Source organism: Mustela erminea, chromosome 10, assembly GCF_009829155.1.
Source record: "Mustela erminea isolate mMusErm1 chromosome 10, mMusErm1.Pri, whole genome shotgun sequence".
NCBI lineage: Eukaryota > Metazoa > Chordata > Mammalia > Carnivora > Mustelidae > Mustela > Mustela erminea.
In genome coordinates this window covers 59470875-59486132 of record NC_045623.1, presented here as the reverse complement: position 1 = coordinate 59486132, position 15258 = coordinate 59470875, and the positions used below count along the sequence as shown (strand labels likewise).

General features: G+C 37.1%; 1 protein-coding gene across 8 annotated transcripts in view; it reads left to right on the top strand.

Moving 5' to 3' along the window:
* The window catches only part of PATJ (PATJ crumbs cell polarity complex component), a 373536-nt gene that overhangs the window by 146879 nt on the left and 211399 nt on the right, over window positions 1-15258 (top strand). For all 8 annotated transcript variants that reach the window (XM_032302603.1, XM_032302602.1, XM_032302601.1 and 5 more), the window contains 2 exons: window positions 2737-2814; window positions 14808-14907. In XM_032302603.1, the coding sequence (XP_032158494.1) occupies window positions 2737-2814; window positions 14808-14907 (178 nt within the window). The remainder of the gene's footprint in view (window positions 1-2736; window positions 2815-14807; window positions 14908-15258) is intronic.

Genomic DNA, 15258 nt, shown 5'->3' with positions numbered 1-15258 from the left:
TTTGCTGGTGAGTTGAGGTGGAAATTTTCACTCAGATGACACAAACAGCACAATTTCTATCACTGCTCAAAAAAAGAAAATCTTCTTAGGCATCATGCCATGCTCAAGTCACTTACTCCCCATGCAGCACAAGAGACTGCCACATTGTGCATTTGGTTCATCAAGCATTGAGCTATCTCTGGTTCTAGGCAAGGGAGCACATTCAGGTGATGGACATGACTTGTTCCATTTTTTAACACAAAGTAATTCCTGTTGAATGAGGCGTTAAAAGGAATCGAGTTTCATATCGTTACAAAATGGGGCTCTCGTGGGCTTATTTATTGTTGTAAGTAATAGTGGTCATCACAGAAATAGAAAGTAGAGCCAAATGCTTAATCATTTTTGACCACTTTACATTAACATTGAAATTTTCTGCAAAACCCCAAAAGAAGTCATTTTCTAACATTGGGACCATCAAGGAGGCCCTATGTCTAAAGTGCCCTGGTCACATGGAGATTGTCATTAACATCATCAATTGAGCAGTGGTGTTTATATTTGTACTTCTTAAAAAATTCTTTGTGTTATATTTTACTTTTTTTATATTTGCACTTTTAACAGATGCTTTTGGAGTTTCACCAACACATTACCTTTTTAAGCTTTTTCTCTTCAATTCCTCAGTAGTGTTTTTAGCATGCTAGAAAGAAACGCGTGTATCCACTTAGATTTATTTGGCAAGTGCTTGTTTGAGAGAAGAACTGATTTATACTACACTCCCCTATAGCAAGTTTTTATGCCAGGGCATTTATTTCGCACTTAATAACATAGGTACATTTCACATGCGTTTTTTCTACATTCCAAAACAAACCTGTTTGAAATTGGGATCATCCCTTCAGTTCATTAGATTTCTTATCCTATGTTGCCTTCTTTTCCCATGTATTCCATTTGTCCTTCCCTAATACCATGGTTTTGTAATGGCACCTAAACTTCTTTTATGTGTACACTTCCATACTAAACGTATAAAAATAAAATTTTCACTGTCACAAGAAATATGGCATCTTCTGCTTTTATTAAAGATGCAGTTTTTTTGGTAAGCCTTTGGCCTTCCAAATTTGGCTAATGGTACATTTATAGAGATATATTTCTGTGCCGTTCAAAGAACAGTGTAAGCTTAGGAGTGGCAGCTGACATTGTATCCCATCCCAGAGCTTCTGCTCTTCAGCTCTAGCCGGATTTTCCCATGGGAGAAGGTAGGTCCAGTGTGGACAGGTGTTCTGACTTACCAGGGAGACCAAGTACTTTGTTTTAAGATTCTTCAGGACAAGAAATACGTGCCTGTAGATCAACCAGGTTTTGAACTTGGGCCTTTCATGTTAGTGTTTGAAAATGACTTCTTTTGAAGTCTTGCAGAAAGTCTCAAATTTAAAGCACTTGGATTATTGTTTGTATTAAATGGAGGAATAAACACTAAGCCCTAACAATGTCTGTTCACATATAAAACATTAAATATATGTTGTGTGTCGTTACTGTTTCCTATCTATCTATCTATCTATCTATCTATCTATCTATCTATGTATCTATCTATCTATCTATCTATCTTTAAGGAAGCTCCATGCCCAGTGTGGGGCTTGAACTCATGACCCTGAGATGACGAGGTCCATGCTCTACCACCTGAGCCGGTCAGGTGCCTCTGTTGTTTCTTACTTAAATGAAACATTTCTGAGACTTTCTCATTTGTTCCAAAATTAGTTTATTTCTTTAGACTCCATATTAAAGGCAAAGAAAATTTAATCTTAAATTGCGTGTAGATAGAGAGGTATTTTTTGCTTTGCTTTGTTTTGTTTTTTAAATTACCCTTAGGCAGGCAGTTTCTTTACATTTCTGGGAAAGGAGATTTGTTTTTTCTTACAACCCTCATGTCTGTCATCAGATTCTATGCCAAGATTATTTGTGTTAGCTATTTGAGGAGCCCTTAAAAAAAAAAAATCACTAAAAATTTTATATTTTCCCAAGATGTTTCATAGATTGTTTGGTAAAAAGAAATGAGTCAAAAAGTAATCTATGCTGTTGGCACCATTGAGAATTAAAAGTATTTCTATGAAATGGAACTATTTTGCTCATGTATAAACATTTATTGAGTGCAACTATGTAATAGGTTTTTTCTGAGCGCTATGTATAGTGATAAATCACTAAATTCCAGCTCTCATTGCGCTTTTATCCAGAGATGTAAATAGATCTGTGGTTTATCTTCATGCTAACAGTACTAGTGTAATATTTATTGAGTGTGCACAGTGTACTAGATAATATACTTGATTTGGGATACAGTGATGAATAAGGTAAATCACATAAATGATGCCTCCTGTGTTCTAGGGAGGGGTTCATATATGTCACCCCTAAAACTGTTTTTGCAAAATGAGGTGTTTGGATGACAGTCAGTATTGAGACTTTCTTTTTCATCATCTTCATTTTCACTTTCTGGATCTACACATACTGTGAGTTTGTGGTTCTTCGATGTTACACACACATACACACGCATGCATGCACACAATATTTTGGGTAATCCAGCCTGTAATATTTTTCAGATTGTATTGTTTGCCTTGAATTCTGCTTTTCATGTCTTTATTTTTTAGATGAAGTTAGTGACTTAGTTAAGTAAGATTTTAACTGTTTAAAAAATTAGGAAATTTAATGATTGTGACGTTTAAATGTTTTATTCCTTTTCCCTTCCTTTTGTGTGTGTGTGTGTGTGTGATATCATAGGTCCTTCCTAGTGTGCATAACAAGGCTAATAAAATCGCTAATAACCAGGACCAAAACACCGAAGAAAAAAAGGAAAAGGTAACGTGAACCTCTCAAGCCTTTTAAAAATGTTTTTTGGTTTAAAAAAAATGATTTTGGTGTATTTTTTCCTGTCTGATCTGCAATTAATAAGAATGGTGTTTTGAGGGGCGCCTGGGTGGCTCAGTGGGTTAAGCCTCTGCCTTAGGCTCAGCTCATGATCTCAGGGTCCTGGGATCGAGCCCCACATCGGGCTCTCTGCTCAGCGGGGAGCCTGTTCCCCACTCCCCGCCCCGCCGCCCCTGCCTGCGTCTCTGCCTACTTGTGATCTCTCTGTGAAATAAATTAAAAAATCTTCAAAAAAAAAAAAAATGGTGTTTTGACTAGTATCAACGTAGAAGGCCTGTGTTAAAAACGTTTCCTTCCTATGAGTCTAACTAGTTCTGGCCAGGATGAAAGCCAGAAACGTAGTGAAACATAGGTGCAAAAATGTGATAAAGCACCATTCATCCCTTGTCATCTTTGTCTGTCTTTCCTGTTCCGTCGAGCTGGTTGTCTGTCCATTCCCAGAAAATGCATCTTCCTCTAGGGAATTTAGGGGACTTTGATCTTGCAGTTCTCTCAGCCTGGAAATCCATTTCCCACATTGCTCTTCCTTTTATCCTCCAAGGAGCAGCCCAGAGGTCACCTCCCCCGAGAAAACACTCCTTACCATCAATCAGAATTTGTCATCCATCCTTGTTTTCCCACCTCTGTTCTAGTAAAGTCCATCTAAAATTTATTTTAGGGTATAGTATTAGGTAAGGATAGGTTTTTGTTTTTCCCCCATAAAGATAACTATCCTACTGTTTCAGAATAGGCCCTCCATTACCTACCGACTTGTATACAACCTGTCCTAGCTCAGGTTATCAGGGGGTCTGCTTCTGAGCTTTCTCTTTGTTCCCCATGTCTGTCCCAGCACAAATGCTACACTAGCTCACTTATTAAAGCTTCGTACTAAATCTTGTTTTCTAGTAGAACAATTTCCTTTACATATTTCTTCTTCTTTAGAGGTGTGTTCCCTATTTGTACCCCTTTTCTTTTCTCTGAATTTTAGGACTAGCTTATCAAATTCCACAAAAAATCTGAGGATTTTGATGGGAGTCATATCATATCTATAGATTAATTTTTAAAGAAGTATATCTTTATGACATCTAACCTTTTTAGTCATTGACATGTTATATCTTTCTATATATTAAATTCTTTTTTCTTTGAATTTTTACAATTTTCTTGAGAAAGGTATTGTAAATCTTTGGTCTATTCGTAGATACTCTTACATTTTGTATGGCTTTTAAGTATTTTAAACTGCATTTTCTGTTGTTGCTAGTATGTAGACATAGAATTGATTTTTTAATGTCTTTATTTGATATCGTATAACATTATTGCCTTATTTTTTAATAAAAGAATCCAGTGCATAACACTGGGAAAACTGAAAGACTGAAACAAAATCACTCATAAACTCACCACCTAAATATAAACTTACTAAATATTTTAAATACTTTAGGTAGAGCTTTCTACTGTCTTTATGTCCTCCATAAATATATATAATTTTAATAAGAATATGAGTCCCAGATTCTAATACTATGTAGATTTTTATTTCTGGATTTTCTGTATGGGTGATAATAATCATTCTGGATAAAGGCAGTTTTCTTTTTCCCCTTTTTCCAATCTTATTATATCTACTAAAACCTCCATTGTGATTAATAAAGAAGTAATAATAGCTATCATTTTTGTTTTTCCTCCTGAAATTTAAGAAATTGCTTTTAATATTTTGCCATTAAATATAATGTGTGCTGTAATTTTTTGTAGCTAATCCTTCAGGTTAAGGAAGTAACCCCTTTCATTCTTATTTTGCTAAGTATTTTTATTATGAATGGCATTGGGATTGAATTTTATTAGATGTATTATCTGCATTAACTGAAATAATTGTGTATTATACATTTTTTTCTCCTTGAATCCCTTAATGTGGTAAATTACATTAATAGATTTCATAATGTCAAACCACTCTTGAATTCTTGGATTAAACTTAATTTGATCATGATTTTTTTTTTTGCACATTGCTGGCACTATTTCCATTAGGATTTTTGCATCTGTGGTTAGTAATGAAATTGGCCTGGAATTTACTATTGTATCTGCTTTTGAATATATGAGACTACTAAAATGAATAGTGGGTGTATTTCTTCTTTTTTAGTTCTCTGAGCATTTCTGTAAAATGGTTATTATTCATTCCTTAAATCTTTGGTCACACTAGCTTATGAAGCCATTTTGGGCCTGTGTTTTCTATGTCAGAAAAAATCTAAAATACTGATTCAGTTCTTCAGTACTTATGGAACTATTCAGATTTTCTATTCTAGAGTCAGTTTTTGTTATTGATTCTTTTCTAGGAATATGGATGTCACTTAATTTTTTATATTTGTTGGAATAGAGTTGTTTATTTATTTATTTTTTAAGATTTTATATATTTATTTGACAGAGAGAGCACAAGCAGAGGGGGAGTGGCAGGCAAAGGCAGAGGGAGAGGGAGAAGCAGGCTCCCCACTGAGCAGAGAGCCAAATACGGGGCTCGACTCCAGGACCTTGGGATCATGACCTGAGCTGAAGACAGACACTTAGCTGACTGAGCCACCCAGGCACCCCAAAGTTGTTTATTATCTTAGCTTGAATTATGCTTGCTCTGTTTATAGTTCTTTTTCATTGTGAATATAGTTTATAGTTTACTTTTTACTTCTTAATCTTGAAAGTAATTGTTCTTTAATTTCTCAAAAAAAATTTTTTTGTAGTTGACATACATTACATTAGTTTCAAGTGTGTAGTTCCTTCATTTGAAGTTCTGATTTTTGATCTGTGTTAGTCATCTCTGTTGCATCCTTATTCTTTTAATTTATTTGTCAGCACAAGAAGGGGAACAGCAGACAAAAGAAGCAGGCTACCTGCTGAGCGAGGAGCCTGATGTGGGACTCAATCCCAGCACCCTGGGATCATGACCTGAAGGCAGATGCCTAACCCACTGAGCCACCCAGGCATCCCCATTCTGCTTGATTTTGTTCGCATCTTTATATTGCCTTATTTTGTTTGGTTTTCTTCTTCTACCACCCCCCACCATAATCTCTAAGTAGTTGTAGAATTTATTAATTTTTTAGCTATTTTTTAAATAAAATAATCATTTAATACCATATATTTCCTTTTTTTTTTTTTTAAAGATTTTATTTATTTGACAGACAAATCACAAGCAGGCAGAGAGGCAGAGAGGGAGAGAGGAGGAAGTAGGCTTGCCACTGAGCAGAGAGCCTGATGTGGGGGTCAATCCAGGACCCTGAGATCATGACCTGAGCTGAAAGCAGAGGCTTTATACCACTGAGCCACCACCCAGGCACCCCCATGTATTTCCTTTTAAATCATTGTTTATATCCCAAGATTTTAAGTTGAATGTCTATCATTCAGTACTGTTTTTTAAGCCCCCACATTTTCTTCTTACCCAAATATATTTAGAAATGTATCTTTAAACTTCCACATGAATATTTTAAAAAACCTATTATTTTCTAACATATTTCCATTATAATCAAAGATTGTGGTTTATGTAACATTATTTTGCATTAGTTGAGGCTTTTTATGTCCTATCATATTCTCAGTTGTAAATTTATTACTTAAATTTACTATTTGTTATTATAAATTTATTATTATAAATGTATATCTCTGAATAGCATAGTAGGTTTTCGTTTGGAAGATTTTATTTTTAAGTAATCTCTATACCTAACATGGGTCAAACTCAACCCCAAGATCAGGAGTCACACATTCTACCAACTGAGCCAGCCAGGTACTCCTAGCATGATAGTTAATTGGGTGTAGGCTTATATACAAAGTCAATGGAGCAAATTAATTAATTAAGTTATTCAGGTACTCTATATACTTGTTTTCTTGGCAGGGAGGGTCATGGTAATCTAGCAATCTCCCATTTTGATAGTAAAATTAGTCTGTTTTTCATGTAGTTTTTCAGTTTTTATTTTCTACTTTTTCAAGTTAATTTATTAGGTGTCTGCAAGTTTTAAACTATCTGTATTCATATGTGGCATTATTTAGTAACGTCCTAACATGTATGTCACCTAGTATCACTAAATCTCTGCCAACTTTATTTTCATGCTTTGCCTGGATTTTAGCTTGGAAATTTTTGAGCCACACACAGAATGAATTCAGGTCTCCAACTTGAGAGAGTCTGGGCTTGTAAAGAATTCTGAGGGAATACCTTTTTTCCTTTTTTCTACCTCAAGCTAAGTCCAAGACCAGGAAATATCCTTACTATCGTCTGTGGTCAAGATTTTGGTTTGTTTGATTTTTAAAAAAAAATATTTTTTCTATTTATTCATGAGAAACAGAGAGAGAGAGGCAGAGGGAGAAGCAGGTTCCCCACTGAGCAGGGAGCCTGATGTGGGACCCAATCCCAGGAGCCTGGGATCATGACCCAAGGCGCCCATGATTTTTTTTTTTTTTTTAAACTTTATCCATTGTAGGTTTCACCCTGTTAAAGGAAAAAAAAAAAACAAACCAGTAACTGAATTGAACACTTGGGAAACCTATATTTGCAGACATGTACACAGGGATCAGTCAAGGTTTCTGGAAGATTTGGGGCACAGCATTCTTAAAAGGGATAAGAAAAAGGAAAGTTAAATTATAGATTATATAGATTATATCAGTTATAATTAGAGGGTTGTGTTTTAACCTGGTTGGCCACCTTGTTTGAATTCAGATTTTAATTACATTGATTTTAATCAGAATAGCAGTAGCATATGTTACGTGTTCAGGATTGTGTAGTTTTTGGCAGTCACGAGTAGACACAGATAAATACTATAGGTTCTAGAAGACCATGGTTGTTGCTTGTAGAAGTATTAGTTAGCAGCATGATCCAGGTCATGACTTGCAGAAATCTTTCTCAGCCTTTGGGAGGTAACAACCTTTATTTACAGGAATTAAATGTCTAGAAATAAAAATCTATGCTGATTACTAACCTAGGAGATTAGTAGCTCAAGAGAATGGGGTACCAGGGAATGGGGCAGGAAGGAGGAAGGATTATAAAGAGGCATGGAGAAGCTTTTGGGACCGATGATAAAGTTTTTCATCTTGACTAGGATGATAAATTCAAATTATACAAATTCAATTCAAATTGTATTTTAAAATGTGTATAGTTTTTCAGGATGCCTGGGTGGCTCAGTGGGTTAAGCCTCTGCCTTAGGCTCAGGTCATGATCTCAGGGTCGTGGGATCAAGTCCCACATCCGGCTCCCTGCTCAGTGGGGAGCCTGCTTCCTCTCTCTCTCTCTGCCTGTGTCTCTGCCTACTTGTGATCTCTCTCTCTGTCAAATAAATAAATATAAATCTTTAAAAAAATGTGTATAGTTTTTCATGTCAGTATATCGCAATGAAGTTGGGGTTTTTTTTTTTTTTGAAGATTTTATTTATTTATTTGACAGACAGAGATCACAAGTAGGCAGAGAGGCAGGCAGAGAGAGAGGGGAAGCAGGCTCCCTGCTGAGTGGAGAGCCCGATGCAGGACTCCTTCCCAGGACCCTGAGTCCATGACCTGAGCCGAAGGCAGAGGCTTTAACCCACTGAGCCACCCAGGGGTCCCGCAATGAAGTTTTTAAAGACAAAAATTCCCTGCCTTCCATTCTAGTGGGGCAAGGCAAACAAAGAGGAATTCACTGACTGCTTTCTTAAAGCAATCTGAGGACAAGACATGAAGACCCACAAAATGTGACATCTGAAAGGGCTGGAAAAGAAGCCCCATGGAGACAGGGAGCTCATCTGTCTCATCATTACTCTCTCTCCATTGCCCAAAACACTGCCTGGCACCTCATAGACACATAGTATGTACTTGTTGAATGAATAAAGGATCCTGAAAACAAAACATCTCTGGCTTTAGGTCCCCAGGAAGGGCACATGCGTTCTGGGCAAATGCCGCCTTCCTGTGCCCCATTTTACCTTATGACTTGAGATTTATGGTTGTTTCTGGCTTCAGTCATGTTACAAAAGCATGTTTTTGAAAGTTTATCTGTCATCGTTTTGTGGTTAATTTAGTCTCAGAATATTTAGTCTATCCTGTTGCTGGAATTTTTGTCAGTTCATATCTTGATTCAAAGATCTGACCGTTCATCAAATGTTTTTTGGAATCCTATATATAGTGTGGCAGTTCGGACGGTGCAGCCTTCTGGGGATATAACCTCATAAAGGAAGCAGACAAGGATTGGCCTGTGGGGACACAGATAATAACTGCACACAGATGAATAAACCGGCCACTAATTTAATTACTTTGGGGAACAAGGTAATTTAGTTGATGCAGGATAATTCCACATAAGATCCCAGGAAGGAAAAAGATAAATATATTGTTCTTACCAACTTTGGCCTGTTCCATTAAACCAAATTGAATCTCAATACAATGGAAAGATATTTGCATTCAAATTTTAAAAATACAGTAGTAGCTTGGTAATACCAAAAGTTACAAGTCAGCCCAGCTGAATTTTTTGGTGCAGAAAATAACCACTGAATTAACATTGCAATGAGAGAGGTCCTACCAATATCTGCATCTCTGTTACAGGATGATGTCTCTGTGGTTACAAGATTTTTTAACTGTTTTCAGTGGTTACAGGATGTCCTTTACTGTGTGTCTTCTCTGAAATTGGGTTATATGCCAAGCACTGTTCTAACTTCTGGAATGATGAAGCGTCTTTATTCCAAGAGGTGCACCGATGAACGTGACACGTAGTGAAGTAGAAGTACAATTATGGTGCTAGAAGCACACACAGGATGCTATAGGAGCACAGGCAGGGGACGTTCCCAAAGTTGGAAGGTCAGATGATTACAAATTATATTATCTCTTCAGAAATCTCTTTTAAAAGTATCATCATTAAAAGTTAATCCTTTTATGCATTATTTCCTCCTTAATACAAAAGCAGTGCATTTTCTCTAGAATTACTGAGCATCGAAAAAGAGACTTGGGCGCCTGGGTGTTTCCATTAAGTAAGTGTCTGCCTTCAGCTCAGGTCATGGTCCTAGGGTCCTGGGATCAAGCCCCATGTCGAGCTTCCTGCTCAGCTGGGAGCCTGCTTCTCCCTCTCCCTCTGCTGTGCCTCCTGCTTATGTCTCTTCCTCTCTCTCTCTCTTCCCCCCCCTCAGTCAAATAAATAAAATCTTAAAAAAAAAAAAAAAAGAGAGAGAGAGAGAGAGATGATAAAAAGCACCTGAAATGAGGTGCTTGGGTGGCACAGTCAGTTAAGTGCCTATCTCTTGTTTTCAGCTCAGGTCTTAATTGAAGGCGGGGGGGGGGGGGGGGGGGGGGGCTCCATGCTCAGCTTCCAGTCTGCTAGCAGTTATCTCTCTCTCTCTTTCTCCTTCCGCTCTTCCCCACCCTCACTCCCCACCCCGAAAATAAAGAGGAGAAAAAAAAAATAAAAGCACCTGAAACCAATTACTAGGACAGGTGTAGGCTAGAAATGGAAATTTTGGCTTGACATCATTTACATAAAAAAAAAAGAAAAAAAAGGAGTGTGTGACTAAGAAACTAAGTTACCAAAAAAATACATAAATAGGTCTTGAATAATGGGGTGCCTGGGTAGCTCAGTGGATTAAAGCCTCTGCCTTCGGCTCAGGTCATGATCCCAGGGTCCTGGGATCAAGCCCCATGTCAGGCTCTCTGCTCAGCGGGGAGCCTGCTCCCCTCCTCTCTATCTGCCTGTGTCTCTGCCTACTTGTGATCTCTGTCTGTCAAATAAATAAATAAAATCTATTAAAAAATAAATAAATAAATAAATAAATAAAAATAAAATCTTTAAAAAAAAAACGGGTCTTGAATAAATCCGTAGGATTTTTTTTTTTTTTTTTTTTTTCTGTTTTGTCTCAGTTCACTATTGTCTGTGCTGTTTTTCCTCATGGAGTATGAAATGACAGGTCACCAGGTGTCCTAAACATACTGATATTAACTAGATACCCGTAACTCTTTGGTATTTTCCTTCTAAATTTTTCTTCAGGGTTTCTTCATATATCCTTTGTCTTAAAGGAGTCACAGACAACGAAAACAAGTGGGAGATGTTCGTTCACAGAAGTAGTCTCCTGCTGTTAGCTCTCTTTTTATGTCTTACCCACATGAAAGTGTCGTCTCCCACCAAACATAATCGTCTCTAAAAATGCAGTCATGTTAAACTTAAAAAAATGTGTCTGTCCCAAGTAAGTACTTAAAGGGAATACACTTTATGTATGTAAATTATTCCTCTGTAAGGTTGATGTGAAGACACGCATCTGTTTCACGTGGGAAATCTGGACATGCTAGAGCCTGGAACTAAGTAACCTCATGAAGGTGTTTGCAAAGTTCAAAATGATTTCTTGTGATCCTACTGGTGGTGCTTAGAGTGATACAGGATGCGCTCTTTGATTATTCTTAACAGCAGCAGATAATAGAGTATCCCAGCATGATATCCCACATTGTACTAGGTCTTAGAATTGGCTGACAGTACTCTGCAGTGTGTAAGTATTTGTGATATTCTTTTCTATGTATCTGTGTACATACATAGCATGTAGACATGTGGGGATCATACAGCATTGGTGTAAACATTTTTTAGTCTTACATATCTTTGCTTTATACTCCACATCAGTAAGAGCAAGGATATCAGAACATGTAACGGTTTCTAAATTTAAATCACCAAATCGCTTTGATACAGTGAATCTGGATTGTTACATTGAAATGCTTCTGAGTTAGTTGTTTCTGTTAAAAGGGATTTGGGTTTTTAATTAAAAGGCTGTAACAACTAAGGTAGTGCGAGTGTAGTTTTTTTTTCTTTTTTGGAAAACTCTGGGAATATTAGATTTAACTAATCCTCATTAGTCTCTACGAACTGATCAAAAAGAGTTTTTTTCCCCTAATTTATGAGCACCCTCTGAAGGTAGGAAAATATTTCTTGCAGTGAGAGGTAAGGGCTTCCCTGGCTTTCTGATACACAGAGTGCTTTCAGTTTCTATCCTGCTGCTTCAGCCACATGATACATGTAGACCCAGAAACACACAAGCCCCTATGTCAAAAAGCTATTCTTTCCACTGAACTCAAGATCTGTTATACAAAAAACACCTATAGGCAAGTAGATTAAACGACCTTTGCCCTTGTCTCACTCTGTAGAGAATAGATCCCTGTAGAACCAATATACAGTAGATCCTCAAATACCACTACATTGTCAGACCATAAAACCAAACTCTACTTATTGCTACTACCCATGGGAAATAACTTAGAGCCCCAGTGCAAATCAGAACCAAACTTGGCTTAGTATCAGAAACGGAATCATAGCGTTGGAAATAAGAGAAAGAGAATCAAAAATACAAAGTTCTGTTGCCACTGGGGATTTATTGTGGGTGCCAAGAAATCACGTATATGGGCTTAAGTAGCTCATGAATTGCCTATTTCAGGCATCCCTGTTTAACTGTTTCTGGAAGGTGAGTCTACTTGAACATCTCAGGGGGACTTCCATAACTGTCAAAGTATAATTTCAGGAAAAGAAAATGTGACCTATAAAATTATGCAAAATGTACAGTTATTTACTTAACTCATTAACGAGGGAGCCAACAAGACAGCCTGGTTCAGAGAGAATTGGAGAGAATGAAATATTTATTAATTGTTCAAGGAAAAAATGCATGGGTGCCTGGATGGCTCAGTTGGTTAAGCATCTGCCTTCAGCTTAGGTCATGATCCCAGAGTTCTGGAATGAGCCTCACACAGGGCTCCCTGCTCAGCAGAAAGCCTGTTCCTGCTTCTTCTTCCCCTGCCTGCCTCCGCCTCTGTGCTTATGCTCTGTCTCTGTGTGTATCAAATAAATAAATAAAATCTTTAAAAAAAAACAAAAAGAACAAGTTAGATTCAAATTAAGATACAGTTTGAATTTACATCTTACAGTGCAATAAAACTATAACCTTTGGAGTTATCCTTTCTACAGGACTAAAATAATTTGCGTCTCCACCAAACAAAATGAATATGCACTGCTATTGGACAAGAATTTTTCCATCATTGTCATTTTTCTGGAACAGAACATTGTTAGAAGACCTAGTCAACATGACTGACAACCAGTTACTTACTCATTCCGCATGTAGTTAAGGGAGGCCTTCTTTGTACCAGGCACTGCTCTCAGAGCTGAGAGCTCTGAGAACATTATTGTTCTCTGCCCTCATGGAGATTGCATTCACCTGGCCTCCTTGTATGTCCCTTGCTCCAGCCTTCTTTGTCACAGAGAGAGCCAGGTCCTGCCCACAACCTTCCCTCGTGTGCAGTAGAAAGAGGCCCCAGGTATATGGCAACCCACATTCAAACTTCAGGGTGACCAAGACACGCTTATCCTATATTCTCGAGAGTGTTGGTAGAAGTTAATTTTAATAAATCCGTGGTGTAGGGACTCCTGGGTGGCTCAGTTGGTTAAGCAGCTGCCTTCGGCTCAGGTCATGATCCCAGGGTCCTGGGATCGAGTCCCACATCGGGCTCCTTGCTCGGCAGGGAGCCTGCTTCTCCCTCTGCCTCTGCCTGCCTCTCTGTCTGCCTGTGCTCGCTCGCGCTCTCTCCCTCTGTCTCTGAAAAATAAATAAAATCTTTAAAAAAATAAATAAATAAATAAAAAATTAAAAAAAAAATTAAAAAAAAAAAATAAATAAATCCGTGGTGTAAACAGTTCCTTCTTAAACATGTTTTTAGAATACCGTTAAAGAGAATTCTGTCTCTTAATACTAAAAGCTGACTGTCCTTGTTCTAAGTACTGTTTGTGACCTAGAATGATCTGGTTCCGAGGGAAAGGTTTACTGAGAGGAATTCATTTACCTTCTTTACTCTTCATTTAACTCACTTCTGAGGTTTTCCAGTCAAGAATAAAGACAGAGCATGATCACATTGCTGTCTTCTTTTGTTGCTTAATAAACATTTTGTATTTGGCATCTTCTCTTTCTTCATCGCTCCTGCATTTTCTTGATTTTTGGATTTTCTACAGATAGATGCAGTGCTGCTTTGGTTAGCATTATCTTAAATAAATTTGGGTGTGTGTTTTTGTTTATGGATTTCCAGATAGTGTTTTCTGCTTTGGAGGAATTTATTACATGCCTGCTTTCTGTAATGGACCAGTCATTCTCCATTTACTGGAGTGTATCCTGCCATTAGTGGTTTTGTCTTATAAAGCATAATTGAATGTACTCTATTGAAACCCTGGAGCAAAACAAATCTTAATCCAGTTATTTTGGTATTTGTGGAGTGCTTGGGTATATCAGCTCCTGTTCTTTTTAGCAGCTTGGATCTCCGTAAACTTTAGCATGTTTTATTTTTCCCAGCGTTCAAGAAAGTGTCTACGTTCTGTGAAGGTAATCTGATCATTGAGTTTTGTTCTGCTTTCATTAAGTCCGAACCAAATATTTATGGGATGTTTCATTTGGTTGTGTAAATTTAAAGAACACTTACCCAGAAATATAAAGAGTATTCATCATAAAGATTTTTTTTCTTTTTGAAAACATTAAAATGTGTGTTGACTATAAATTGCAGATGAATATTTATTGAGTTAGAAAACCTTGGTATTTCATTTCAGCTGTTTTTTTCAAGAGTGAAATCTGTACCTTCTACAACTTAATACAGTTTAAATAAATGTAGAATTAATACAGTGGATAGTCTTTACATTTGTTTTCAAATATCTTTCATTTGCATTAGTTGGTTGGTAACAGTGTTAACAAAATATACGTAATTGACTTTCTGACTAGGGAAAGGAATGTGTTCTTCTGGGTAGGTCAACAGTCTTAAACGCTGTGTTTTTTTCAACTGTTTTCGGTAGTGGTGTGCTCTCAGCACAGTCACTTACATAATAACATAAATATAAGAAAACAAATTGTTTTGCATTGCTGGCTATATGACTGAAATTGGATACAGTCAAAATATTTCCAGATTACTTTTTTTAGGCTGTTGGTCACTGAGGAAGAGAACTGGGCAAAGGCCATTAACCCTTCTCTCTACTTTCGCATTTTCAGAGACAAGGAACTGCTCCCCCTCCAATGAAATTGCCACCTCCTTATAAAGCTCCATCTGATGACAGTGACGAAAATGAGGAAGAATATGCATTTACCAACAGTGAGTCCCTTTTCATTATTGGAAGTGAATGCAGAGTTCATTAAATTGTGCTTTGGGGAGTATTGTCGATTATCAAATGTGGTGTTGTGGGTTCTTAGAAAATGGGTATAAGCATAAAATGTTGTATCTCCTTAACTTCAACATGCATAATTATAAAGTAAACTTTACTCCTTAATACTAATATAATATTAGAGTGAATAACTCCTTAATACTAATATAATATTAGAGTGAATAACAAAGGCAATGCGTTATACACTATTTTCTCTACATTGCCTCCTAGCCTTACTGTTTGGCTGTGAACACAGAAATGCTAAGAAGTCCTTTAATTCCAGTTTGACCTACAATAATCTG